At 40.1% G+C, this 27,877-nt stretch overlaps 1 protein-coding gene and 1 long non-coding RNA gene across 12 annotated transcripts in view; one reads left to right on the top strand and one right to left on the bottom strand.

Annotated features, from left to right (window-relative positions):
• Window positions 1-14,552, bottom strand: part of FBXL4 (F-box and leucine rich repeat protein 4) — a 67,724-nt gene extending 53,172 nt beyond the window's left edge. For 3 of the 10 annotated variants that reach the window (XR_012586277.1, XM_074581065.1, XM_074581073.1), the window contains exons 1-3: window positions 13,759-14,470; window positions 8,550-8,721; window positions 7,141-7,730 (exon numbers count right to left, since the gene is read on the bottom strand). Coding sequence is in view for 8 of the 10 variants with exons in the window: in XM_074581065.1 (XP_074437166.1) it covers window positions 7,141-7,649 (509 nt within the window). In the remaining 2 variants the exon portion in view is untranslated. The other 7 variants (XM_074581066.1, XM_074581070.1, XM_074581068.1 and 4 more) reach the window with 7 other exon arrangements.
• A 52-nt stretch (window positions 14,553-14,604) lies between these two features.
• LOC141741131 (uncharacterized) lies at window positions 14,605-26,521 on the top strand. Of its 2 annotated transcripts, XR_012586280.1 has the most exons (4): window positions 14,606-14,760; window positions 15,251-15,440; window positions 23,334-23,773; window positions 24,879-26,521. It is a non-coding gene; the product is annotated as an uncharacterized LOC141741131 (long non-coding RNA). The 2 variants fall into 2 exon arrangements; XR_012586279.1 differs by having other exon boundaries at window positions 14,605-14,760; window positions 23,334-26,521.
• The last annotated feature ends 1,356 nt before the right edge of the window (window positions 26,522-27,877 follow it).

The following is a 27,877-nucleotide window of genomic DNA, read 5'->3' as shown; positions in this document are numbered from 1 at the left end:
TATTCCTTTTAAAAGTAATTAACTGTCAAATTACCAAAGCAAATATAGAATGTTCAAGTCATTTTTGAAAGGGTCCTTTGCAAAAAAGCATGAGAATTTCCAAACTGCTAAACTGAAAAGTTTTTCTCCTCTTTGGTCCAGTGACAGGAGGCAGCTCAGGCCATGCACAAAACTTCCATACACATATCCTTACTTTCACACACAGACCTCAAGTCTTCTCCAGTGAAACCTGCTGCCAATTGAGTAATCTAGAGAACCAAATCTTATATTCATTAGGTCTCGAGTGCTCACAAGTTTGTCAAAAGGCCTGAAAACAGAAAGATGCTCTCTCTTTATATCTGCATTGGTCCTCATCCCGTGAATGAATTTTAGAAGTCCTTCAGTCACTGATGTTCATCTTCTCCTCCCTCAAGTCTAGTTAATTCCTAAAGAAGGAAGCCTCCAGCAGCCACTGCTGCTACACCCCTTGACAACATGCTTATAGCGGTCTCTGCATCCCATGTGCAAAACTCAGACACCTTCACATCTACACAATCTCATTCCAATCACCCTAATCCCAGCTTCAGGGATTTCTGTCAGGGTACTTGTCTTGTCACATGGGTCTCAGAAACGCTGTATCTGCTCCTTAGCATCTCAGCTTTCCCTACCAGATACCACTACTCTGAAGTTACAAGTATTGCTCAACACCAACATATGCTGCACAACACATGGGGGGGAGGGGGGGAATTAATTAAAAAAAAATATTAATCAAACATGCTTTATTTTCCAGAACCAAATGCTTAAACTTTGTCCACTGTGACAAAAAGTAAAACATACGTAAGGACTTCCGTTAAACACAGCACATGGTATAAGTAAGGCTTAGAAGCTTGATATTTGCTACTGTTTCAAGGATAGGAAAATTAATCTGTATCGGCTGAAACTTCCTTTTCACAAGGGAACAGATAAATTTTCCTATCTTACATCATGCCACTCTCCACAAATACCTTACAGTAGAATGGGAGGCTTGCAGAAGTCTTCTGTCAAAGGAAAAAAGAAAGTCATGAACCAAAAACAAATATGCAGGACTAGTGAATATATGGCACATCAGAAAGTACCAATGTGGGAGAGCGGACAACTCCAAGGTTAACAATTTTTCAAGAGAGACTTAATACTAAGAGATGATTTCAATCATTTAGGAAAAGAATGTCAACTCACGGCAAAAAGTAACAGGTGTAGTCCCACTGTCACACTCTCTCACACAGGTCGATTCCCCAAGCAAATAATGTTGGCAATGCACATGACCTTTCTCGAACACATCCAGATCACCATCTGACATTTTGCTTAGACACTTTCATGTACCCACTCAAACTATCCCTAAGGAAATTCAAGCCTATTTTTTCACTAATTTAGCACACACTGGACCATCAACATTTAACAGAACATGTCTCAGTTATTGACTTCTCCTTTGGTGCCCTGGAGAGAGGATTATCTAGCAGTAGCAGAGCTCCGGAAAAAAGTAATGCAACAGGAGGTCTAGCTTCATCAAATTGTAGAGTAATAACCTCCAGCAAGAAGTGTCTCTAGTTCCCAGTCTTTGTAATAAACTGGAGCAGAGTAAAGGAAAGACACGGAGCACAACTTTTTACAGTCTTGTGAAACTCCACATTACATGCCAAGTGCTTATGAACAACAGGACTGGTGACTATTTTTCACTGTCCTTATCACACTGTTTTATTTTCATCAACAGCCCACCAATCTAACTTTAAAGGAGTTCACTGTTGGTTTAACTGGAAAACCTCAAGTCTACCAGGTTGATTTGATGTTCTTCTCTCCCTTGGTGGCACCACACAAAAGAACAAGCCATAGCAATTGCTCTGAGTCAGGGCTGGTATATTCTTCCTGAGTGTAGGCATACTCATAATATACCCATTACTGCAATTGGAAGTGGTCTCTTCATCTACAATCAGCACTTTGACATTTAAATAGGCTACATGTAATCCAAATGGGAGTGAAGACTCCAACAGTTGGAAATGGATCAAAAAAATCTGAATTTCCAACAGGCTTCAGTAAGATTTCTTCTGTTCTGAAGTATTTTTTTATTATGGCCATCCATTTCAAAATCCTTCAGAAGTAAGGCATTTTGACAGCCAGTCCTGATTTGAGGGTGCATACCAAAATCAGCTTCCCTAATAAGGTTGCCTGCATTTGTTCCAAGCTTACGATGTTTGATACCTATTTAACCCAAAACAAAGAGAAACTGAATCCCAACAAATACCTATAATTTGTCCTCAAGATACGGTTTCACCAGAAACCTGCTAGAAAGCCTCAGTCTTTACACTGCCATGCAAGGCAGCAACATCTTTATTATATTCTCTAATGATTGAAGAAAATCAGCACTTCAGGTTAAGTTTTTCCATTCAGCTTTAATGGATTCAGTTTTGCCATTAGACTTCTCTCTACCTCATGAAGATAGCCAGGAACTCATTCTGCTCAAATTTCTAATACTAAAGACTCCATATGCCTATATGGTGAAAAGAATAAATTCCCATTCTCATGCCCTCACCATGAAGGAAAATACAGTCTAGTGATTTTTAAGCTGAGAAACATGCTTGCAAGGTTTGTGACAGATGAGAACACCTATTTAATGCTTGTTTAATTTTTTGCTCACCTAATGCTGTTGGAAACCTTTTTAATGGCTAAGATGATGCCTGAGTAGACCTGGTTACTTCTGAAGAAAATATATAACAAGAAAAATTCTTTGGAAAAGTGGTTCCTAGGAAAAGTAATCAGATTTCTCTCCAGCAAGACAAGATTAAACTTTGCCTGCAATCTGCTGAGATTTCTTGCATTGTAAAATCGAGATTGGTGTAGAAAGTGAATAAAGCACTAGGTGCTATTCAAGCACCAAACTTAAATGTCCTGTCCCAAGAAAATTCTAGCTGTATTAAAGGTCAAAAGAAGAGAAAGTTTCAGATAGGCCAACAAGGAGAACGTAAGGAAACTCAGAAAATGATATGACCACACCCTTGCTGAACTGGTAATTATAATTGTTGCAAAAATTGCGATATGTGATACATCCCATCCGCTCTTATCTGAGCAAGCGCTCTGTAAATAATCTGTAGATTACTTACAAGAAAGCACCTCCTGCCTGCTAACATGCCAGGGATGCTTCAGCACCCTAGGTTCAACATAACCTGGAAAGTGCACCCCTGGCCACAGCTGTGAGTTCATAAATACAAAAGGCAGGGAAGAGTGATCATGAGGACAGTTTTAGAACCATTCAGATCAAGGTGGTAAATTCACAGCAGTCTAACTACTATGAGGGAGTATGCTGCAGATTTTCATTCCTACTTTGAGAGTTCAATTCTGAAATAGCACAGAGAGCAGACAGGACTCCAAGAATGCTCAGGGCATTTTAAATAGCAAAAGATATTTCAAATAACTGCCCTGTTTTTCATGAGTTTCTCAAAAACGACTGTGTCCCACGAACCCAGAATTCATTCCTCTATGACAGTCATCCGGACAAGAAAAAGCTGTTTCCCTGAAGATGTCAAAACAAGTTATAAGTAAGGATGCAAATGGCTAGAACTTAAGTTGTGTGTTACACATAGGTGAGATTCAGCCCTGAAGGTCCCTTATCACACTCTAATGTGTTGATGGTATCAGCAGCATTTTGGGTGTCTTCATCTGAGATTCACAGGGAACAAAAGGTAAAGCAAAAGAACCATCTGAATGCCACTCTCTACAAGCAAGAGACTCACGATATTTTACATTCAGTACACTGCCTTTCTGGTTTCACTCCTTTTATCAGAATGGGGGATTTTTTATTTTTTTTTTCATCAAACATTCAGATCCCAATTCTTGTCTGCCAGCAAACAAATCTGCAACATTCCCACCTGGATTAGACTTTCAGAGAGAGCGCCTATTGCCTAAATACAACGAACTTCCTAATGGAAGAAGGAGCCTTCTACTTTGTCCATCTTCCTTAGCCTGCTCCTCTGGTTGCAGCAGCTTCTGCCTCTACAGGCTTCAAGACCTTCAGAAAGAGTAAGGAACCTTGCACGCAGCAAACACAGCTAAGCTAGGAAATACTGAGCAAAGCCGTTCACCTACAAAGCAAACTTGGAATTTTGCTCGAAAGAGCATCTAACAAAATTCTAAACAACATTAAAGAAATTATATTAAATGGAAATAAGTAGCGGGAATACAAAAGGCAGAATGCTGCCACTGGTACTTTTGGAACTGCTCCCAGCCAGTCAAATGATCATGGTATCTCACTTGCGAGAAACAACCTCATCAGTGTTGTACTTTATCTATGGAAAACAAGAAAAAAAAAAGAATCACAAAACAATCTCCAATCTACTAAAAAAGTCATCATCACATAGCAGTAAGGACATATGCTGTGAAACATCACCCCAAGCACAGCCACCCATCCCAGACTAGTTAGGAATCTCTGTTTTTGAGCTTTTATAAAAGCATATGAGTATGTGGTGTCACTATAACGTACATGAGATAAGAGAAACTGTCAAGTTAAAAAAAGACCATGACAGAAGAAGAACATGGACCAATTTTTTCCTTTATATTCCAAATTTAAGAAGCAGAGATATTTTCGTAAAAGAAGAAAGTTGAAAAACTTCTGAAAAAGTTATTTCTGACTTGAAAGCTCCCATTTAAAAATACACAAACTCTTCCTCTCTGACAGCAGCTATTACGAGTATCAGAATGTTTCAAAAGGGCTGACACCAAAGCAGCCATTAGGGAATCACCAAGAGTAAGCCTTCTGGGTAAATGAGGAGGGAAAAAAAAACAGGAAAGAAAACATTTTCCTCATCACAGAAGCTAGCTGTATCTTTGTCCATCAATCTAATACACTATGAGAAACAAATAAAATTCTCTTAGTTGGGTTCAGCTCGTGCCAGTGCCAGGTGCAGTGTCCCCATCACGCCTGTGTGGAGCTCCGCCTCTTCCACTGGACAAAGGGGGACTCATCGTTGTCACCAAACCCTAAGTACACAGAATGTGCACCACAGTACAAAATCTCAAGGCTACACCAGTATAGTAATCGTAGCACAATACAACACAATGGGATTTCTTTGCCATATAAAGACTGAGACTATCTGCTACAATATTCCCTTAATCTCAGGCTATTTATTTTTGCGTGGATTTTCTGCACTCAGACAATGCATATAAGAAATTCGTACATGGATACTACCATAGTTTAAGAAATTACCAAATGCTTCTCACCAGTCAAGGTGTGAGTTGCACTGATGAAAAGCACAAAAAGCCTCCATGTGCAAAGACAGCAGTTTCTCTGACATTTATGATTTTTAAAAATTGTTTTATGCAGAGGAGAGTGATGTAATGTCTTCTGTGTTTAAAGCAGAAAAAGATATGAGAGAACAGAGAATCCTCAAATTGCTGGAAGTTGGTTAAAATAAAGAAAAATAAATTGGCACATATAATCGGCATAAAAGACAGTGTCATACAAAGCTGTTAACTGATAGCAGTATTCAATGCACCAGAAGAACATGACTAAAGACTGTATTCTGACCACGTGCATAAGTGGTTCTTTCATGCAAGTGAAGCATAAAGTGAGCAACAGAGCAACGCATTGTCCAACTATGTGGGCTAAAGCCGTTTTTCTACAAGAATATATAAAGTTCTCTTGAGCATGGACTGCTTACAGAGCCTCTTTTAAGTTAGAAGCTTTTGCACACAGCAAAGTCTTGGATGAGCTGATGTTTTAAATACTAAACAAGGAGGAAGAAAAAAGATTACTCAACTGGACTAGCGTAATCCACTAAGTATAACATTTAAACAAGTCTCAATAGACTTTTTCCTTCACCATTTTTGATGGTCAAATGGTGGTTTTTATATCAAAGTAAGTGCTGGTGAAAAGGAACCTTTCTAAAGACCTGCCCTTTCTACATTGGTGTTCAGAAAAAAAAGTCCTTACAACATTTCTAACACTGAAACTTCGTCCATTTTTATGAAGAAGGCAAAGTCTGAGCTCTCACTCTGACCACACCCCAAGAGGCATAAAGCACATCCCAAAACGTTTCACATTAATATTTTCACTTCCATCTTCTTTTAGCTCTTTGAATATTTTTTTTTTTTAAATGCACCTTACTAAATAACTCCTTCAGTTAACATTTCTTGAGCTTTCCTTCAACACTTCTTGGTCTTTACACAAACCTAAAAGAAGTGTATTGTTTTACAAACCAAAATCTAAACAGACATTTTCATAAAATATCACTAGCTTATTACTCATAATTATATCCTTGTATTGCCCCGCAGCATACTATCTTACTATACAGAGTGTTCTTCTTTATTATCTCACCATTCCCCAGGTCCCCATACTCCCGTCCCCCCAACTGGAATTTCATCAGGAGTTCCTGCTATGAGGAAAACCAACAGGATGAAATCAGCTTCTTTTAGTCCATGAAGCAAGTGTAAAAATGAAGTGCAGCTCACACCCTTTTATCTGGCCAAAAATAAAGATCAGACAAATGGTATTACCTTTTGTTACACACAGAAATAAAGACAACACACAAAAATAAAGAAAATGTTAGTGGGTCAGATATAGAACAGAGAAATACGAAGTTCGCGAAAAAGCATTATTTGTAGTATTCAACATCCTACAGGAATACAAATGGTATTACCTTTTGTCTGACTGTTCTGTGCTTCTGTTTTTAGCCTCATTTCCACATGAATAGTTATAGTGCCTGATTGTACTATGCATAAAACCTAAGGCATGCAGAGCGAAGAAAGAGTTTATGGCTACTTGAAGCAGGATGATACAGCAACCATGAATCCACTGCCTCTTCTAAACGATTTGCCTTTCTTATTGCAGAAGAACTGCCATTTCACAAGTGATTTTTGTACATATGTAATAATTATCGCTCATAAAAATTCTAACACAAAAACTATCATTACACACATCACATCTGATATTAGGATTTGCATTAATTCCTACCAAAAAAATCTACATCTCTGAAGCTGCTATAAAAACATGTCACCACAGCTTTAAAAACATACAGAAATAAAGAAAATGTTAGTGGGTCAGATATAAAATAGAGAAATACGAAGAAGTTCGCTAGACAGCATTATTTGTAGTATTCAACATCTTACAGGAAAGCATAAACGAGAAAAAAAAATTACCTTACTTCAGCTGGTGGATTTTGTGAGTAAGGATTTGCAGAACATGCCAAAATCCTAACTACAGCTCCAGGATGATAGGTTTCCAGAATGTGCACTGCAGTGGGATAAACTGGTTCCTCAAAAGCTAGTTCCACGTAGTCCTGGCTACAGAAGGTGGGTGGCGTCCTCTTGAACGGCAGCCGAGCGCTAGGGCAATGATCCCACCAGGTCCCGTAAGTTCGAAAGACAGCTGTCTGAGTAAAGTCACCAGAACTCGGGTACACGTTTGGAATACCTGCTAAATTCCACATGGTGTATGACATGCTGTTTTCACTACCATAGTGAGAGCTGAAATCCAACACTTCTTTGGCGTACTGAACTATTTCAACATTGATAGGTAAGGCTCTGGTGTTTGATTCAATAGCCCTCCGGCTGTTCATTTCTCCTCTCGTCGCTGTCCTAGCTCGGCGCCGAAGGCACATATAGTAAAACATGCTCAGAACTGTTAACATGGGAAACACTGGTGACATCTAGATATGACTTAGGAAGATGCAAAAGGTCAGGAGTCCTTTATAAAGTGCATTAACTGCTTGTGGTGTTTTGGAAAAGAGCTGACAACACAGAATGCATAAACATAGTGAACAGATAAGACATTAGAAAGCAAACTATACACTTTCAAATATCATCTTAAACAAAATACTGCCACTAAAACATTAATAAACTATTACATTTAAGACACATTAATAAACTATTACATTTTATTTAGTTGGAAGCTAAGTGTAGCTTCCCATTTACTACGTTTTTAAAGAAAAAAAAAAGATGACTATGAAGAAACATTAGCCAAAACTAGCCCTCAAACAACAAAAAGACTAATGATTAAATTAAGCATTATTTTCAGGGATTTACAACAAGAAAAAATCTTGTACTGACTTATGGAAATGAAATCAAGTATAAAATGAAATCTAGCCCTTGCAGTAAACAACGGTAAAGTATCTGAAGGTACAGATAAAATTATTTGTAGTATAGTTTTGAAATACTTGCACTGTATTTCAAAAAAAACAAACTGACTGTAAACAAAGTATTCAGGTCATGCTGCAGCAGTACACAGCTCAACAAAACCCAAGTTACTTCACTGCTTGTATTCTGCAACAAGACATCTCCCAGGACCCAAATTAGTTCACTTCAAGCCAGCTCAAGTATATCTATACTACGTTATGAGCTGAAAAGTAAATACGCCCTTCAAAGACAGCTCATATAGAAATTGGACAGCTACTCCAACAAATTGTTTCCTTTAATTTCCTCCCATGATTTGTGAATGGTCTTAAGAGTGTAAAGAGTTTTGGGCAGTTAATCTAAACCAAAAACTTAACCCACCGCTTCCTGTATCACAGCACTAGCTTGAAACCATCTCACAAAAATATTGTCTTTACCCTTTGAAGTTGTCCATGACAGCATTCACCAATGACAGAAGGGTCACCAGCCTCATGAAGGATGCTCATAATTCATTAACAACATCATCTTCCTTTAAGCCAAGCAACAAAGTAAGCCTTCTGAAGAGTCCCAGCACCGGAAGCAGAAGTCCCCATAGAAAGCATTTTACTTCTGACAAGAGAAAATATTTTCATTTATGTAACAATTCGGTTAGACACAAAATGTACTAGAGATGCACACAAGATCACCTGAAAAAATCAACGCAAAACATGCTAATAATTAAGGTAATTAAGGTTACGAATGTGTTTTACACTGCCTACACCAATAAACAAGTAACACAAATAAACAAGCAGGCTTAATGATTAGAAAAATACAAATTAAAGGTAAGCCTCTACTAAAGTTTTCTATTTACAATGATGAACAAATATTTATATCTGAATGTTGTCTTTAGGACACAGAAGGGCTGTATCATATTCCCTACTAATAAAGATCCTCTTACATATGCTTGTCCCATATTTAGCAGCCGCTCCATACCTGCATGATGTAAACTGTTAGATTTACCAACACACAAGGAAACGTGGAACATATTCTCCGATTTCTGCTAGCGATACACAAGACACTTGGGCAGTAACATAGCACTCCAGAATTCCCATCCTCCAGTACCAGAGACTGTTTCTCACAAATTGACCTTTGGATTAGCCTGTCCATGGGATTTACTAGGAAAGAATAAGGAGCAACGCCCGTAACCTGTTAGAGGCCAAAACAGGGATGACTAAGCATGTCTCAAAATAGAATAAATGTTTCTTCAACAGCCTGTACTAGAGTTGCCTGTTAATCATGGGATACATAGTACGGTAATCACTGAACCAACAGAAATTACTCTTCTATTGCAGAAGATGCATGAAACAACAACTAACATCATGCCTTACATTGCCTGGGAGACAAACCATATATTTAATGTTTGCAATGGGTACAAGTGAGATTATACTTTATAGAGTTTTTGGAAGCATAAGCTTAAAGTAGGGTAAATAATTAAAAAAATAGAGATGAATCGAAGTAACTCTTGTATCCACTGTGCGTGTTTCTTGGGTAGATTGCTTGTTTCCAATACTTACAAAACGCACAGAGGTGTACAAACAGCTCTTTCGCTTGAACGTTGCCAGCAAGAAGGAGCTTGCAGTAACAGATAAGGACAGGCTCCACTATTTGACCCTCTTACTCGTGACAGCGAGAAAGTTTACTAACGAAGTGTTCACTTCTCACTTTCTTGCCTCTTCTATTATTAGCTTTTTGTTTAGTTCCTGTCCTTCACTCAGTTTCACATGTTGACATAGCTGTCAACAACATGAATTACTCCTGACACTCAGTGCAGAAGGGAATGCATAAGACGATAGGCTGGATCTACTTCAAGCTCTCCTGGAATGCCAAAACCCAATAATGTCACATTTCCCCCAAACATCCTGTTGAACAAAGTTTTAGAAAAGGCACTGGGGAAAAAGCAGCACAACCCCCAATCTCTCCTCCTTAAAAAAAAAAACACCCAAAAAACCAACTCCAAACTGAAAATTGGTATTTTATCTTTTTAGCATGGAGCTGCTGTAAGATGTAAGTGAAGCTTACAAATACATTCTCCTTCTGGATTTTTCCCCTCTTAAAACATAAAAAAAACCATTTACAGAATATGCCAACAGACGTTAAACTTCAACAAACTTACTGCTGTCAAGCCCTGGAATCGTGTGCCAACCAGCAGATACACCAGCTTCTAACTCAAAATTTCACTGATTAACATGGTTTGAAGGCTGTTCCATGGAAATTATGGCTTTACAGAGCTCAATTTTAAGAATCGTTCAGTTGGGGTACTTCAAGATCAGGTGCAAATTATTTATCTCACATACGCATCCTGCACAACTTCACATCTGCACTGCAAACTTCAGTCTGCTTCTGGCCAGAGCCCGGAGCTGCTGCAAAACCCAGCTGTGCCCCCTATCAGCTTGTCAAAGGGCAGCATAACCGCCGGCTGGTTCAGAGCCATACATGAACTGTCTGCTCAGTTTAAGTCGGGTCTAACAGAGCAGATAACTTGCAATCATGCTGCAGGTTTTCCATCAGCAGAAACATTAATTAGGGTCCTTCCCCCGCTACCAACGTGATGATTTTCATATAACCTGTAAATATTTGATATCCTTGAGACTGATGCCACTTTGTCTGACATCAGTCAACAAGCTCAAAAGTTATGAAGTAGGAAGAAACAAGGCAAAGCATACAGTTTCCAGTTTTTCACATATTTGTCTAAAAAAGCAATACAAGTGGAAGAAAATTACTTCTCAAGAGTTAAAAGCAATATAGGATTTAGTAGTTTATAACAAGTAAAAGGAAACAGAAAACTATTATAAAAGAAGGAAAAATAAGCATTAGGACTACAATAGAAATAGAAAGTCTTCTTTTGGCATTTTAAAAGAAGCATCAGGAATTGTGTGTAGTTAAAAGACAAATGAAAAATTGCTCAGGAGGTTGAAGGATAATAAGCTAGTGAAAGAATTACATTAAATGCAGATCAGTAGGACCAGATGATATAGAGAGGTTTTTTTCAGGAACTACCACAGGTCAACCCGATTTCCAATTAAAGGGATTTAACTTTGCAAAAAAAAGATGAAAATCCAGACTCAGGCCTATGCAAAGCATGAGGATAAACAGCCCTGGAGCAGAGCAGTTCATGTACATGCAAAGTTTATGTGGAAAAGTCCCCTCTCCCCCAAACTGCTTGATTATTTTTAAGAGATCCATTTGGGCCTATGCAACTACACCTTCCAATCTCTGTCAGCATCTTTGGCCTGTTGCGTATTATTCATTTTCTTTTGTACAGGCATAATTATGCCAAACTGAAGCTTAATGAAGGTTTCTTTTAAACGTATCCTCCCAAGCAGCAGCCTTCTACTTCTTCTATTTGGTTTCTTTCGTGTCCTAATATTTTTTCTGTCAAGATACCATTACATAGATTGAAATGCCTCTATTAAATATCAGGACCCTCAGCGGTCACCACAGATGGCACAACAGTTTGGTTAGAAACATAAGGCAACACACTACAGTGACATTGTCAGGTGCTATCCTATGCCTACATGCCCAATTTGCACTTCCAGACGAGATCCCACTCCCCAAACTCTCTTGGCGCTGCCTGAGCTCTGCCTTGCACAGGCCTGTCCCTCTCTGCTTCACAGCTACCTCTCCAGACAGTGCTGCTGGGGAGCCAGATGAGTCCTGGGGCTCCTCCAGCCAGACACCAACCACTCCCGCAAGCAAGTGTAGTTTTCAGTCTGGTCATCTCCTCGAACCAACACGAAGTCAGTGCTGACTTAAGGGGAGAGTAGAACTGCAAGAGCCCCAAGTCAGACCAGCTCGAAGGGCCATGGAAATGTCACCTCTAGTTTTACAAGACCGACAGGACTCCAGAGAACCAGACTGGACTGGACCTGGAATAAAACTTGCCTAAGAGAGAGAGAGAGGCTACCTTCTTTGAAAATACATTAGAGCCCATCACATTATTTACAATCTCTCCTATTCTGATCATTATTTAATTGACAACTATTTCACTTACATAAGCAAATTCCCTTTTTCTATTATGATTAACCCCTTCTTCTCATACATACAGAAAGCCTTCTAAGACTGTAATTCACTATTTCCTTCTTTCAAACACAACAAACCTTGATAAAGGAAAATGTCTTATGGTTTCTCTACAGATATCATTGGAACAGGCACTAATTAAACTTAAAGCATTCAAAAGCTCTAGATCTCTTCAGCCTATTTTGCCTCTTTTTACTGGGAGTTTATGTACACAGATCTATTTTCCAGCTTCCAAGCAACCCCTCCTGTTAATGATTATTGTACATATTCATTTTGTACTTAGTTATTCACCAGCCAGACTGCTGAGAAAAGGAGGGAAATATACAAAAAAATACTGGGGGTTTGGAGGGGCTGCAAAGTGAAGGTCGTTATGTAAAAACGTAACCAGTAACAGCTGTTACACACAGAAAAAAATGAATGATGGCATATTTCGTCCCTGAGCCATCCCTGGCATTGTGTATGTTAGACATGAGTTTGTACTATTTCAAGAGAAGCAAATGTTGTATATACAAGTCATGTATACACCAGGTTTGATTTTTAAAGCCAGAGAGGTAGTAATTCCTCTTTACGCCTGCTTTGCTAATCTCACATTTGGGAGTACTGTGCAGAGTTTTCTTTCATTTGACTATAAAAGAAACAGCAACATTGACAAATTACAAAGAACATATAAATGACAAAAAGAATAGATTGTATTGTCTCTGAAGAAAGATTAATGCAATTTAACATATGCGTCTTAGATAAAAGATGGTAAATCGAAAATCTCTTAATTATCTTTGTACATTAATGCACAGAGGGAATACTGGATCCTTACATTAGGGCCTAAAACAGCGTATTTTTACCACAGGTTAGCATCTCTCGCTGTTAATTACCTAGATTATACCAACATCTACACTCAACTTGTTGAAACTAGAAGCTAATATTAATTAAAAATTAATAAGCTCTTTCAGTATGCTTTAAACTCAGGTCCTACTTGCTGTGTTTATTCCTGTAATGTGTTCTGGCACTAAGAAGATAGCTATTTTACGTATTTGCAACTTAAAAATTTATAGTTTCAAAAAAAAAAAAAAAGGAACATTATGACAATTCTATCTACTTAAAATCTTGCTTGTGTTGCTGTCATGAGCACCAAAACATGCAAAATCCAAGAATTTCAGGTTACTTCACGGATTGCCTGTTCCTTCCTGCTAGGACCAGAACGCATCGCATGTTTTGGCATAATGGTGTAATGGAGACAAAAGTTCCTCAGGCATCTATTACATGCTCCAGGTGACCACCCGGCCTTCTAGAGATTGCGTTCACACGTAACAAGAAACTGTTTCTCAACATGGGTAAATCATCATCAGGTAGCCCCTTTTAGAAATGACTCATTTTATGCAAAGCCTGAAGGCACCAGCATTACACCACTTCATTTTGTACAACTGCCCTTCCAGCTATGGTGAAACCGTCCTCCTCATACCCCCCAAAAATACATACATATATCCCTATTCAATACTACTTTCAATATGCAACTTAAGTGCATTTGTCTGCTCATTTTTCGCTTCACAACGTTGTACTACCTCTCCATATGGTCATATTTTGTCTAGTATTTACTTGCTGGTCAGCTGCCTCCTCATTGCACCACCGGCCGTTACCTCCCACTGTCCCTTCATCAGCCTGCACTGACAACAACTCACACGAAGTGAAGCACCCCAAAGTACATACCTAAAAAAAAATAATAAAAAATAATAAAAATAAATATTGCTAGTTAAGCTCCCACCCTGCTTCTGTCGTGTTGTGGTCGGGCAATGGGGTAACCAGGTACACGTACCCCGTGTAACACCACAGGGACCGCGGGGCGGTTCCCGCCTACTGAGGCGGGCCCGGCGCTCCCGGGGCTCTGCACCGCCCGCGGTGCCCCAGCTCCCTCCGCCTCCATCCCTGCTCCTCCCGCCCCGCTCCCTCTCCTCCCTATCCCGTCGCACCCCTCGGGCACCTGCGCTCCACCCAGGGTCTCGCCGAGGCCCAGGGGACACCCTCGCCCCGCTGCCGCCGCTGCCCGCCGGCTCCCCTCCCTCCCCGACGCGCCGACAGCCCGCCCTGGCCCCGCCAACCACCGCCGGGCCACTTCCTCCGACCGACACCTGCGCCGGCCCCGCCGCCGCGATAACCGGCGGGCCGGCGGCGCTGCCAGGCCGGGCGGGGGCGCCGAAGGTGGGCGGCCCGCCACCTGCCGCCCTGTCCCCCTCCCGCGGCCGCGGCCCGAGGGGAGGGGCCCCGGTTGAGCGGCGCGGCGCGATCCGGCCCTCCCCCGCCGGCGCGGAGCCGCCACCCTACCCCGTCCGGAGGGCGGAGCAGCTCGGGCCGCCGCCGCCGCCGTACCAGGCGCCCGCCGGAAGCCCCGCACGGCGGCGGGGGCGGAGCGGCGGAGGAAGAGGCGCGGCGGCGGCGGCGGGCGGCCGCGGGGGCGGGGCCGGGGCCGGGGCCGGCAGCTGCGCGTGCCCGCGCCTCCGCGCGGGATGGCCGTTGCCGTTGCCGTTGCCGTTGCCGTTGCCGTTGCCGTTGCCGTTGCCGTTGCCGTTGCCGTTGCCGTTGCCGTGCTGAGGGCGGCGGCAGGCGGGCCCCGGCGGGAGGCCTGGGCTCGGCCCGGTGGCCCGTTCTTTATTTTACTTGCAAAAAGTGAAGCGGGGGGGGTGGGGTGGGTGGGTGTTGCTGTTCCGTTATTGTTCCGGTACTGTTTGTGGCTCAAGCCCCCTCTGGCTTGTTTCGTTCTCCCTCAGCGGCCGTGGAAGCCCGCCTGCCCTTTGGCAAGCCCCGGCCTGGTTCCTCACAACACTTTTTAGCTCCTCCGTATGTCTCACCTTAAGCCCTGGCCCAACCGGATCATGCTTTTAACGTGGGGCTTTCGAGTCCCTGGCGTGTCATAAGGGCAGCCCTGATTTTAATTGATCTTAATGAGCGCTTGCTCCAGCGAATTGTGGTGCCTCTTGGGTCCCTAACTGGCATATTGCTGAGGAAGTGTCATGTTTTGCTTCCATATCCTCTAATTTGCTACGCATGCCCAAGCACTTGTGCCTTCTCTCCCAACCGCCACTTCCGATTCCAGCTCCTGAGGTGATCCACAAAATTGCTGTCAGTCCGTCTGGCCTCATCCTGTCTCCGGCGATGGATGCTCCACATTAAGATGGTACCTGGGACCGTTCAGTTACAGTAGAAAATAGTGATGCTGACTTTGACTACGTGGTCAAAAATAATTATAAAAAAACAGAAAAGAGTCAAAATACTTGACATCTAAGGTACTTTTTATATAATGCTTTAATATAAATTCTATACGTTTATCATAAATGCCAAGTATAGAAATCTGTAAATTTAGGATAGAGTGCTTCTGTGTTGCTAACTGTAGTGGCAGGCAGGCTGCTACACAACCCTGCTTTCCAGAAGCAGACATGCCAGGGTGACCGGTTTGTAGGCGATTCATGTACCTGCACGCACAGAAATATACAGAAATACATATTTTAGAAGCCACTGTCCTATTTTAAAATAGCAATTTTAGCCCCAACTTTTAAGGCATTTCTTCTACAGAGGAGGAAGGTAGGCTTTTCAGGTTCCAGTGGCAGCGGCGTAGCGTGCCTTTGTGCGGCACTTAGCCTCACACCTACCCTACAGTCGGGGTAGCTACAGAGTGCTTATAAAGGTGCTTTCAATACTCACCTTCACAGACAGTGTCCACCCCAAAATTTGAATTCATAATACAAAAAAAATAAAATCAGAAATAAGACTATGAATAAGTTTGATGAGTCAGAAAATGGGTTAGATATGAAGCTAAATTTTTGTGATTTGTTTTGTTTATTTTATTATTTTCATTTTGGTTTTTGTACATATACTATGCTCCCTTTCTGGTCAATTAAGAGAAGGGGACACTTTGAAGGCACAATTTATCTAACCCATTTAAGACTTCTACTTTAGCATGAAATGTATCACCTAGGAACAGGAACCTAAGAACATCCATTTCTATCTATTGGCTACAAAGGGAAAGCAGGCAGCTAGTTCAGGTATCTGTACAGAAGTCTATGTTTGACCAAATCATTCCTATACAGTGTTTATTTTAAGACGATATTGAGTTCCGTGTCAGTGCAGAAGATAGAAGGATAAGAAAAGTTTTTCTCTCCATTCACCCTCCAGTTCACAAATGCTGGAATTATCACTTAAATTTAGCTTCGTAAAGGTTGTATGTTTGATCTAGTCTGCTAGGCTTATTCTATAACCCATGGGGAGACATGGCTGCCTCCAGCCATGTCTCATTCACTCCTATGACAGGTGCCTAAGATACACAAGAGATAACTGCTCTTTGGAGGTGCACCTCTCTCCACTTAGTGTAGGCTATCCCCAAGCTTTCAGATGGCAAATATGATGTGCTATTTCTGAACGCATCCATACCAGGCTAGACAAATTACAGAACCAACTTCATCGTTATTCACAGAGGTTGTCCGACAGCAGGTAGCATTTTTAAAACTACGGGGAGATGCTAGTATTTATCGAAGGGGACAGATGACATTGGATGACAGTGTCCTTTTTGTCTAGGCTGCTGTCTCAAATCCAGGCTGTGTGCATTCAAGATGTGCTCCAAATTACTGTCAGATTATCATTCCACAGCCTTTGTAAAAATCAATTGATGATCTGTTTTTATTCAACAGTTATCCGCATCTGGAGCTGGCGGATAATTTCCAGTGAGCTATGCCACATAAACACTTTATACCCATTTCTACATACACATCAGCAACAAAGCTAGGGCTAGAATATGTTCCAAAAAGGGTCCTTTGTGTTGGAATGAAATACACTGGTACAACAGTACAGGAAACCTTCCATTTGTAAAATAACAGTGAGATTTATCTTCTGTGTGTTAATCAAACTTTGTAATCACCAAATTCATGTCTTAACAGCATCCTGCTTCTCCTTCAGCTTTTGGTCCTTATGATAAGCAGTGCTATGGCTTGCTCATTAGGGGGAAATCTTACTGAACTCAGTAGGAATATTGTAATTTCAAAATTAAGTATGAAGAATGGGAAGGCCATATAACTGGTGTGGTTAAATGTGATTAAGTTATGTCTGTGTCTACCAAAGGCATGCAAGGGAATGATACGACCAGTGACATTTCAATTACTTTTGACTCCCAAGACATGTGGCTGGGTCTTGGATCCACAGTCAGGTACTTTAACTCACTTGTCACCACAAGGCGCCATTGTGGTGGCTGATAAAAATGTCCAGAGGGAAACTTTACATAGGAGGAGGTAAAGATCCCACCACAACAGCTATTGTGTCTGGTGGTTGGGAGCTCCAAGGCTCTTTTATGTTCTACGCTCCCAGAAGATGTCCAGATCCACTTTTCCAGGCAAGGTGGTTGTTGAAAAAAGCACACATAGCAAAGCAATTTTTAGTGAGAATGAAGAATCTGGTGATTAAGCAATGAAGCTTACCTGAACCTTGGGTAAGGAGTTAGTCAACAGCTTCTCCTGAAAACAGGGTAACACTAGTTAAGTTTGCAAAAAAAAGAGGCCTGTGTTGCTATTTCTAACATATCAGTTGAGAAAACATTTTTTTAAATAAATAAATCATGCAAAAAACCAGTCACCAGTTCCTGTTCCCAGCAGGAAACTGATCTGAATTTTGTTATCACTTTGCAAAGCTTTGTATTTTAACATGTTAAATTGAACCCCAAAAATAATGACATCATTTTAATCTGTGAGTTATTTTTAATACAACAAACTTAGCCAAGTGTTAACTGCAAAGCAGCGCTGAATGCGTATGCATAACACTGTTGCCGTTGGTGTGAGTTGTTCTCTCTGGCTTCCTCTGCATCCCAGGATATTAACCCAGCATGGGAAACATCTCACTGCCTCTTGGACTGGCATTACTGCTTTTTGATATGTGAAATTACATATATTCTTTGAAGTGGAAGAGAAAGTATACTAAGTCAATGAAACTCCTCACTGAGTAAATTTAAACATATTTGTAGGTGTTTCCATGAGCCGGGCCTAACAAGTCATTGGTTTCTTTGGCAGCTCGAACTCTTATTTTTTTCAGGGGAAATTTGTTATTCCATATGAGGTTTTTTTCCCATGTAACAATATTTTGCGTAGCATCCCCTCTCTGCTATGCTCTATGAAAACGGCATGTTGGATAGGTAACCATATTTGCTGCATTTTATCTTTATTTTCCTGTATTTTTATTAAAAGATAAAGAGAAGAATGTGCCACAGTACAAGTATGTGCTTAAATTTTATACACGATTAAACTACTGCGGTATTTCATCTGTGTCTGTGCTGTTTGGCACTGGTTCTCGGTAGATCACACACAATTTAGGCTATAGACTTGCTGGGGCAAGGGCAATGCCTTGTTATGTCTCCTGTGAAGTACCTAGTATACATTATCAAATTATAGAACAATAACAGTTTCAGCGTTTGAATGGCTAAGCACTGCCCTTACTGTGGAAGCACTCCGCATGATATGTAATTAAGCTTTAAGGAAAAAGCATAAAGAATGAGAAAAGCCCAGTTTATTAAAATACCGTATTACCTGGGCATATCATGGTTAAAAATCTTTCCTCTCTCCTTTTTGTCTTTCTGCAGAAATATGAGCAATAATCCTAAAGCCTGGGAAGGATGTGCTGACTGAGGTCTTCGTGAGGTTTTTAATGAGGATTAGGGAATCTGAGATAGTGTAATCTACTGTATACAAGGAGGTTGTTGTGCAAGAACCTTCAGACAAGTTATAAATCAGAATCCTTTGTCAGCAGCAGTAGGATCCAGTAAGGATAATATGCTAATTTTAACCAGAAATAGGCTTCATATAGGGATCTAAAGAGACAGAGATAGATAGAATCTTATTAAGCTTTTGTGTTGACACTGCACAGCTTGTTACTGCATTCAATTGAAATTTAAGAGTGGGAATGTAAAACCTGTATAACATCTTAGCAAGATATACAGTAACATTGACATCTGAATAACAATTGAAAGAATAAGTAGGAAATTCCCTTAGCCCTTGGGCTACCGCCATTTTTCTGTTCCAGCAGACAAGTAAATGCTCTAGGTGTCTATGCCATAAAAACTTTCCCAGAGGCAATTCTGGCAAAGCACCTACCTTCTTCAAACCGGACCTGTTGCTTTAACCTTCTGAATGTCAGATTTCTAAAGCTAAGTGCTCCTGGTGCACTGTTGGCTGCTTCTAGTCTCTAGGCTTTCCTTGCAGCCTGCTAGGAGTGCAGAAGAGTATCACAGGCGTGTACGCTCAAGGAACAGGGACAATTGATTCCTTCTTCATAACAACTAGAGGGCTGCAAGGTACATTTGAACAAGGTCTTACTGTAATTTCATGATGAAAGGAAAGTTCTAACAATTAGCATGACTATTTTATCAGGCTTATGATATTTATTGGTAGTAATTGTTAATCAGTTCAAGTCTCCTTTATCATGCCAGTACTTTTTCTTTAGAAATGTATCAGCCATTTAATATTTTCTTGCATAATGGCAGTATGAACTGACTGGCAACAAGGAGCAGATGACTGGTAGTTTTGAGATAGATGTGTGTAATGTCCACACTGTGCATTTTTTTAGCACAAAAACCAAGGGAATAGATACAGCTGCAGTGCAGTACTCCAGAGTTTGCAGATCTGAGCCATATTGATTTCAATACAGATGTGTCATTTAGCCTCACAAAAAGACATTGTTAGCCTCTCATCAAACATCACATAACTATTTTAAACCCTTTATAATATTTTCATATGACCAGAGATATTTTTATAGGTCAGTTGTGCTCCATGGCTACAAAGCTGCCTGTGCTCATCCACTGCTGCCGCATTTTTCAATGGCATGATGAGTCAAATCAGAGCTCAGCAGCGCTGAAGAGTTACAGATGCTAAACAGTAAGATGATTCCACCCAAGGGTGAGAAACCTGGAAAACTATAAGAAGTACTGTGAAGCTCATATCGCTGTTCCAATCAGATCAATGTGAGCATTGTTATCAATGTCAATGAATGGAGAAGTTGGTGGTGGTGCTTTGCAACTGATGTCTTAGACATCCAATGTGATGGATCAGATGTGCAAAAGTTTTCTTTCAGAAATAGCAGGTGCATCCACTGCATGCAGAATAGCTGCTTTCAGCCATATAAATACGCCAACAGTAAAACCATATGCTTAGTATCACTGCTAAAGATATCATACAAGTATAAAAAGTAAAAGTGATGTATTAAAAGACAACATAAGAAAATTTACCCATGAAAAATTGAGGAGGTTTTACTGCTTGCTGTGTTTTATTAAAAAAAAAACAAACCCAAAACCAAACAGCCCAACAACCAACCAACCAAAAAACCACAAACAAATGAAAGGAGATGAAATATACAAAACATTGCAAAGCTTATTTTGTGGTGGAAGAGTTCAGAATATGCATTAGAATTCAGCATCTTATTTCACTGCCTTCTTTTAAAACAAATTATTCCTGAATTTTAGTGAAGGAAAGCCTGGGAGCTCTGAATGTATACAAGCCCTAAAAAGTCATGGGAAATCTACCACAACTTGGACAGTTAATGACCTAATGACCTCTTGGTTAACCTAATGAGTCCTCTTCAGCAAGCAAGGGCACAAAAAAGAAACCTATCTTCTCAAAGAGATGAGGTCTATTCATCAGCAGAAGTTCAGGCCTCCCAGAGTTGAGGGTAAATGACTTCAGGTCATCCAACTGAGTTTGACATTCAAGCATTTTTCCAGAAAGTTGAGCAAACAGAGAAAATGGATTGAGAAGGAGGACTCATTGCTAGGGTGGGTGTGTAAAACTCGCAAGAAGTCACTAGTTGTGTTCTTTCGGCTTTTTGTTTCCAGCAGGTAATGTGTAAGAAAAGAGACTGTTGCTTCCCTAAATATATAAGCTTTTAGCAGCCAATTTCAGGACAGACTTAATGAGCTTCAGCTTCTGACTAGAAGCTTGTAGCCACCTGCCTTTCCTTGCTATACCAACAGCTCAAAGTTACACACACACACAGACACAGACAGACACACACACACACACATGCTGCCCCATTGGCAGGAAGTGCTTTTGATCTTCTTAATTTGTGAAAGTCCCTTAAGTATGATACAGTGCAAATATAAAATAATACAGCCGTATGTCTGACCCAAGCATTCTCTGTTTGGTGATGAATTTGCTACAGCAATAGAAACCACTGGACTAAGTCATTTCTGAAGTATGCATGGGTACTGTGTTGGCATTCAAACAATCAGAATATAAAAGCCAAGAATCTCGGGGTTTTTTTCATTCTTGCCTACTAATTATACTGGAATTTTCTACCTTAGTGAGCTGAATGCTCTATTTCCGTCTGACAGCTAGTCAGAAACAAGTGTGCTGTTAGTTACACATAGTTCTCCAACTCTTAGGTCTTAGTTTATTTAGCTAGCTCCCTTCTATTTTGCATATTTTAGCTTTTGAAATTATCATATTTTCTTGCAAGAATTTGGCTGGTTTACATAGTTGATGAAGCGGGTTTGTAATCTAGATAATATTTACAGAGAGAGGGTGAATAGGCAGCAATATCAAGCAACATATTGTCATACCAGTGTGCAGATGAATCATGATGGGCCGGACATCTACATATAAGTTTTCTGTGCAGCATTGCCAGGGAGAAATACAGTGAAGCAGGAGTAAATGCTAGCTGATCCCAAACAAGTAAAACTAGGTATCATTTTAAAATAATCCCTTTTCCACATCCACACATCATTATCGCTTTGGAAAGAGGACTCATAGCATAATGGGACATGATGGTTCCTAGCTATGAAATTACCAACGCTGTGAAACTTTAAAGACTCAGATGTGTTCAGACTGAGTTAAGTATGATAGAGTCGCATACTGTTAAACCTGCATGGTTTGTGATTTTATCAGCTGTGGATTGATTCCCGGTATGTTAATGAAGACCTATGTATAGTTTTCTTGATTAACTTAAGGCTTAGACCTTGTTACTTTAGCACTAAACAAGATTTAGGTTTTCGAGCTGTTGCATCTGATACCTCAATTATTCATCCGGGGAATTAAGGTACAATTAGCATGAATTCCTGCTCACATGGAAATAGATGGTTATGTTAATTTGGATGCAGTTGCTGAAAGACTTCTGAATAATGAAAAGACTGGTATTAATATCTTGGTATTGGATACAGATCAGACTGTGTAAGGAACATTTTTTTTTAATGTAGAAATGTCATCATAGTTTGTTTTATTTGTTCCATTCCCCCTTCGGTTTCTGGCTATTCAGCACATCTGCCAATGATTTCACATAACTATGACTGCTAAATAGTTTTTGACAACAAATATATATAAAATATTTGGCCTACTTTTGCACTGATTTATACACTTCTGAATGAGGGTAACTCCTTTGAAGTGACTGGAATTACTCCATTATAAAGTCGCTTAAGGAAGATCGTAGGTAGGTCAGTTCTTCCTGGAGCTTTTTCCTCCAACATATCATGTCTGAGATTTGCCAGTGAGTTGCTGGTACTGTAATTAATTAGTTCATCTAAAAACAAGGTAACAGTGTGCAGTTGCTAAGAACATTGGAATATGTTTTTCATGGCAGCGCAATTTCATTCTTAGCTTTTAAATACAGCAGTTTCACCAGAAGAGCCGTGTTTGGGGTTTTTTTTAATCTATTGATTTCTTTGCTTCCTGGCACCAAAAGCTTTCCTTACTGTTTGGAGGGCATGGCTAAGGATCATCAGTCCAAGCCTGAAGCTGCAGTGACATCTGCAGCTCCTGCACGGATTAAGGAGGTTTGGGATACACAGAAAACTGCTTATGTGTTTGCAGCCCGCTCACCTCCACGCAGGGGACACCAAGTTACTTGGAATTACAGGCAAAATGAAACAGGTTTTTTTGCTGCCTACTGTTAGCTTCCAGTATGCATTAATGAAAGATATTCAGTGTTGTTGGAGAGATTTTTCCCTCTCCTATTATTATAACCCTTTAGACTGAGTGTTGTCCTGGCCCTGTCTTCCTGATGATCACTTATTCTGGGCACATAGTTAGTCCTGAAGGTGGCATTGTTATTGACTGAACATACTAACTGCTTGAGAAAATGTTGATTACTTCACATTCCTGAAAATTAATCCTGAAACCTTGCTGAACTATATTAATCAACTCCTTTAACTTTTTCTCCAGTGGAGAAGGTGGAGGCCAGCAATGTCATCGAAGAGCAGGTGCTCCTCCCTGCCTCATTAGCACCTTGCCTTCTTCAGTTGCAAAATCCTCGAAACCAAGAATGCTCTTTATAGCTTTTACAAAGCTCCGTTGGCCTGTCCTGTCTCTGCAGCTAACCATTTGTCTGCCTCTTCCACTGCGTTAAATCAGCCCCTTGTGACAGCACCCTCAAGACCTGCAGAAGCAACGGCTCTGGAATGACGTGGCAGGTCTGAAGGAGATTGATGGCAGACCGATGGGAGCATTTAAGCACGGCATCTTCTGAGAGACTGAGGAAGAAATCAGGAGCATGAGGATGATAAAAGGGGAATATGGGGACACAGCAGAGACTCCCATAAATAAGAGCTGGCCAGATCCCAAGACAGAAGGGTAATCTCAAAATGCCTATAAAGAGGATGCTGGTAACAAATGACTTTTTATTTTTCATATGTGTATTCTGACTACATTAGGAATGAAACGCAAGAGGGCACTTAAATCTAATCATAGAAGCTATGTTAGAAAAAAGGGAATATTTTCTTTCCTATATTTGCAGTAATTATCTTCTGATATCTTTGTATGATGTCACAAAATCAAATACTACTGTTGGATTATTTTGTGATCAGCAAGAATATTTGTAGTCCTCTGTCTGCAAGGTGTGTATCTCACCAGATGTCCTTGTGGTTCCAGGATATCTATGGAGAATTATTCCTTCCATATGCAAGGCAGCACAGCCCAACTGGCCAAGGATATTACTCTGAAGCGCCAGGCTAACCTGCCTCCACACACTGGATACTGGAATTAATTTTTATTTCAGATCAGAATGGAAAATCCTATATTTCTAATGACAGTAGTGATAGCTACAATGACAAGAAGTGCTTTTTTTATGATGTTAACAGGCAGGGACCTTTAAATGTTGATAGCAGAGGTATGCAGTACAAGCAAATGCTGTGGTGATCCATTTTCAGCGTGTAGGAAGTGTCTCTGTGCATAGTCCTGGCATACAGTAATAGCTACGCACACAAGTGGAAATCAGATGCTCTAGGTAGTAACACCTAGGTCTGCTGTAGCCAGCTGAGTGACCTTAGATATCTATCACCTATCTATGTATGCAGATGCTCTCCCATCACAAAGGAGGATTAATGATACTACTTCACAGAGCTAATGAGAAAATGAATCAGTTAACATTTGATTCGCAAGAGCCATAAAGCATTATATAGACATTGTTTGTTTTAAATTCCTCCATCATGCTAGCTAATAAGCAGTATTATTCATATTCATACTATTATTAAAATCACACTATATTTACGAGATAACCCAAAGCATCTTTCCAATACACTTTTTCTAGCTTCTTTTCCACTTAGTATTTCTCTGCCAGGCTACCTGGATTGCAGAATCTCAGTTCAACGGTATGCATAGATTAGAAGATATAAGCAGGTGGGATCGCTCCCCACCCCCCTCCCTGAAAGTCATCATCAAAGAGCTTTATTCTCCTCTTACAATACCTAACAATCTCTCATTTTTCCTCAGTTTCAGGATCTCATTCTTGAGAACCAGTTTACTGATCTGGATGGAAATAGTTTAAAGGATCTGACTCAGAGTTTGTCCTCCTGCTTCTGTAAAGCTGAAAGAGATCATTCGCAAACAATCGAAGTGTACATTCACATTTGGATGGAGCATACATGCTTTTTCAATCTGGTCCTTGCACCAACTAACAGAGGTGAAAAGACATCATCAGCAAATGATGTGGAGCATCATTTAATCATATGTAATTTATTTCTTGTTTAACACCAGAGGACATATGATTTTGTAAATATTTATACAGGGTCTTAGAGTCACCTATATAATAATGGGTTCATATTCAATAATGACATATCCCCAACACGAAAACCTGTACTTGTTAAAATGAATTCTAATTTGTGTTCTGGTTTGCTTCTTTTGTGTTTGGTTTTATTTTTTTCAGTAATATTTCTGGTTATCGAACCCGTACATTCCTCAAACAAATCAGGCTATATCCTGTCTAAATGCAAGCATAAATGTCCCAGGAACAGAGTTTGAGGATGAGGCAGGTCCTGTTTACATGTCTCAAACTGCTATTGTATTTCCTTTAGGAAAAAATCACTGGTTTATTTCCTTCTGCTATACGCTAGTTAGCCTTCCCAATGTGAGATGCTTCCTTGATGCAACTAAGACAGCAGTTCATTTGAAGCCTCCATTAAAAACCATCTTTTTACAGTACTGCGTGAGTCTTTCCGGTCCACCCAGTTAGACTTTCTTTTCACTTCTAACTTTCCATCTGGATTCAGAGCAGGCTGAAAAATCAGTTCTCGCTCTTCCAAGGGTTAAATTTCTGCTAACAAATATGGACTATTTGATATGAAAACCATTATTGTTTGATATGTCAAATAAAACATTTGTCAATCAAAAGTCTTTAAGCACCGGGCTATGTGACATTTACTCTTTTATAAACCAACAAAGTCCCTGGTGGCATGCCTTTCTTCCTCTCATTTAAATAGTGGTAAGAGAACAAATCACACTTCAGGGCAAGTTGATAACTGCCAGTCACGATTCCTGCCTTGTTTACTATAATGAGGAGGGTAATAAATGCATCTGACCATTTCAGCTGGCATTTGCATAGATGAATGATTTGTCCAGTCAGTCGCTCTCCAGTGATTTGGGCCTTTTTGTCAGCACAAAGAGCATTCAGTCTCCCTGGAATTTACAGCAGCCAAGCTCTCATTAGCAAACATCCTTTACCATGAATGATTCAAATAATTACCACTGAAATAATAAACTGTTTCACAAAAACATTTTATTTGATGGCTCAAAACATCAACTTTTCTGAATTGTTGACATTCAAATAAGCCAGAGAGCTTTATTGTTGAGCAACAATGATCCCCTTGTAAAAGGGTGGGCATTGTTTTACCTCCAGCAGACCTTTAAACTTGGCCAGATATCAAATGTGTCCCTCAAACGGCTAGCCAACGTGCTGGGTAATCAGAGGGCACGTACCAGATGGAGCTATAGTAAAACTGTATGTTCAGGCTCCCGACTAATTTTCACTAGATTTACTTAGGATATTATGAGCGTAAAATTCCAGGCTAATTAGCAGCAAGTTATCTATTTGCATCTACAGGAGTTGTATAATTATTAAATGCTTCTGCTTACACTGAGCTCTCAGTTCTGAGTTCTCTTCTGTAATGATATTCTATGTGTATAATTAAGTGTTATTTGATATAGTTTTGGAGTTCAATCAAATGAGCAAGCAACAATTATATCCCATTATAATCTCCTCTAGTGCCTGGCAATAGGAATGATGTCACCACATTTCCAAACCCGTAGCATGAGGCAAAAGGAATTTCCTGCTATCACTCTCCTTTACCCTTTCTACCATGCGTAATTAGAAAAGTTTTATTAGTTAATTTAGAGTAGTGCTATTTACTGTGGGTGTTCACAGGCTGCAGGAATGTATTCAGTTTTCATTGCAGCATTGTTTGTATGGGTATGTGCGTGGAATTATTATCTTAATATCAACCAAACAGGATTCAATTGCACATTTTATGCTTCTCTTAACTGCAAGGAAACAGAACACAACAACAGAAGGGGGGAATATTTCACCCATCCCAGCACATTCTTCATTGCATGATTCCACTTTCACATTAAGGTAGGGTAGGTAACAATCATCTCAAACAGCCTAATACCTGAGACCTTGATGTTCAGAAATAGAATAACTGAGCCCTGATTTTCATTTACAGACCCTTTATAGCCCTCTGGCAAGATAAATTTCTTATGTTGCCAAGGAGAGGTAGAGAGCTCTTAAAATATGTGAAAGCCAAGCCAGTAAAATTAAATACATTAAAACACATGACTGTTATTTGCAAGCTATAAAGTGTACTCCTTAAAATATAATGTCTGGTAATTGTTCTGAGCCAGAAAGGCAAATATTTAGAACCCAACTTTTCATATTTAGGTATTTGCAATAGGAGGCACAAATTCTGCTTCATTTTTATTCATCCAAGGATAAATGCCCATTACAACACCCAAATTTGGGACTATATACCCTATTTAAGCACCAAGCTTTGCAGGCTTAATCCAAGTGAATAAAGTTACTTAGATAAATTGTACGCTGTCTTTAAGCTTTCCAAGTTTGTCCACGGTCATTTCTTTTTCCCCCAGCCAAGATCATTCAAGTCCAGCCTAGTCCAGTATCATTTTTTATTTCTTCCTGCTTTTTCTTTAATCTGTAGTCAGTACCTAGATGAAATAGACTGTTTCGCATTTTCCTTTTTGTCTTCTCAGGTACAACATCAGAAGGAAATTAAGAAATCCCTTAATAATGCACTTTTGGCAAATATATTTTTTAAAAAATTTCTAATGCAATTTGGTGTTGATAGAGCTAAGGAACGAAAAGAATTGGCTGGAGCCACGTACAGATGACCAAGTGCAAAGAACATTTTCTACATGTCCTGTTGGTCCCATGTTCTGATAGGCTGAGAGGAGCTTGCTGTCTTGTAATGAAGAACAGCGAA

The sequence above is a fragment of the Larus michahellis genome, chromosome 3 (assembly GCF_964199755.1).
Source record: "Larus michahellis chromosome 3, bLarMic1.1, whole genome shotgun sequence".
NCBI classification, from domain to species: Eukaryota; Metazoa; Chordata; class Aves; order Charadriiformes; family Laridae; genus Larus; species Larus michahellis.
This window is presented reverse-complemented; position numbering and strand designations above follow the sequence as displayed.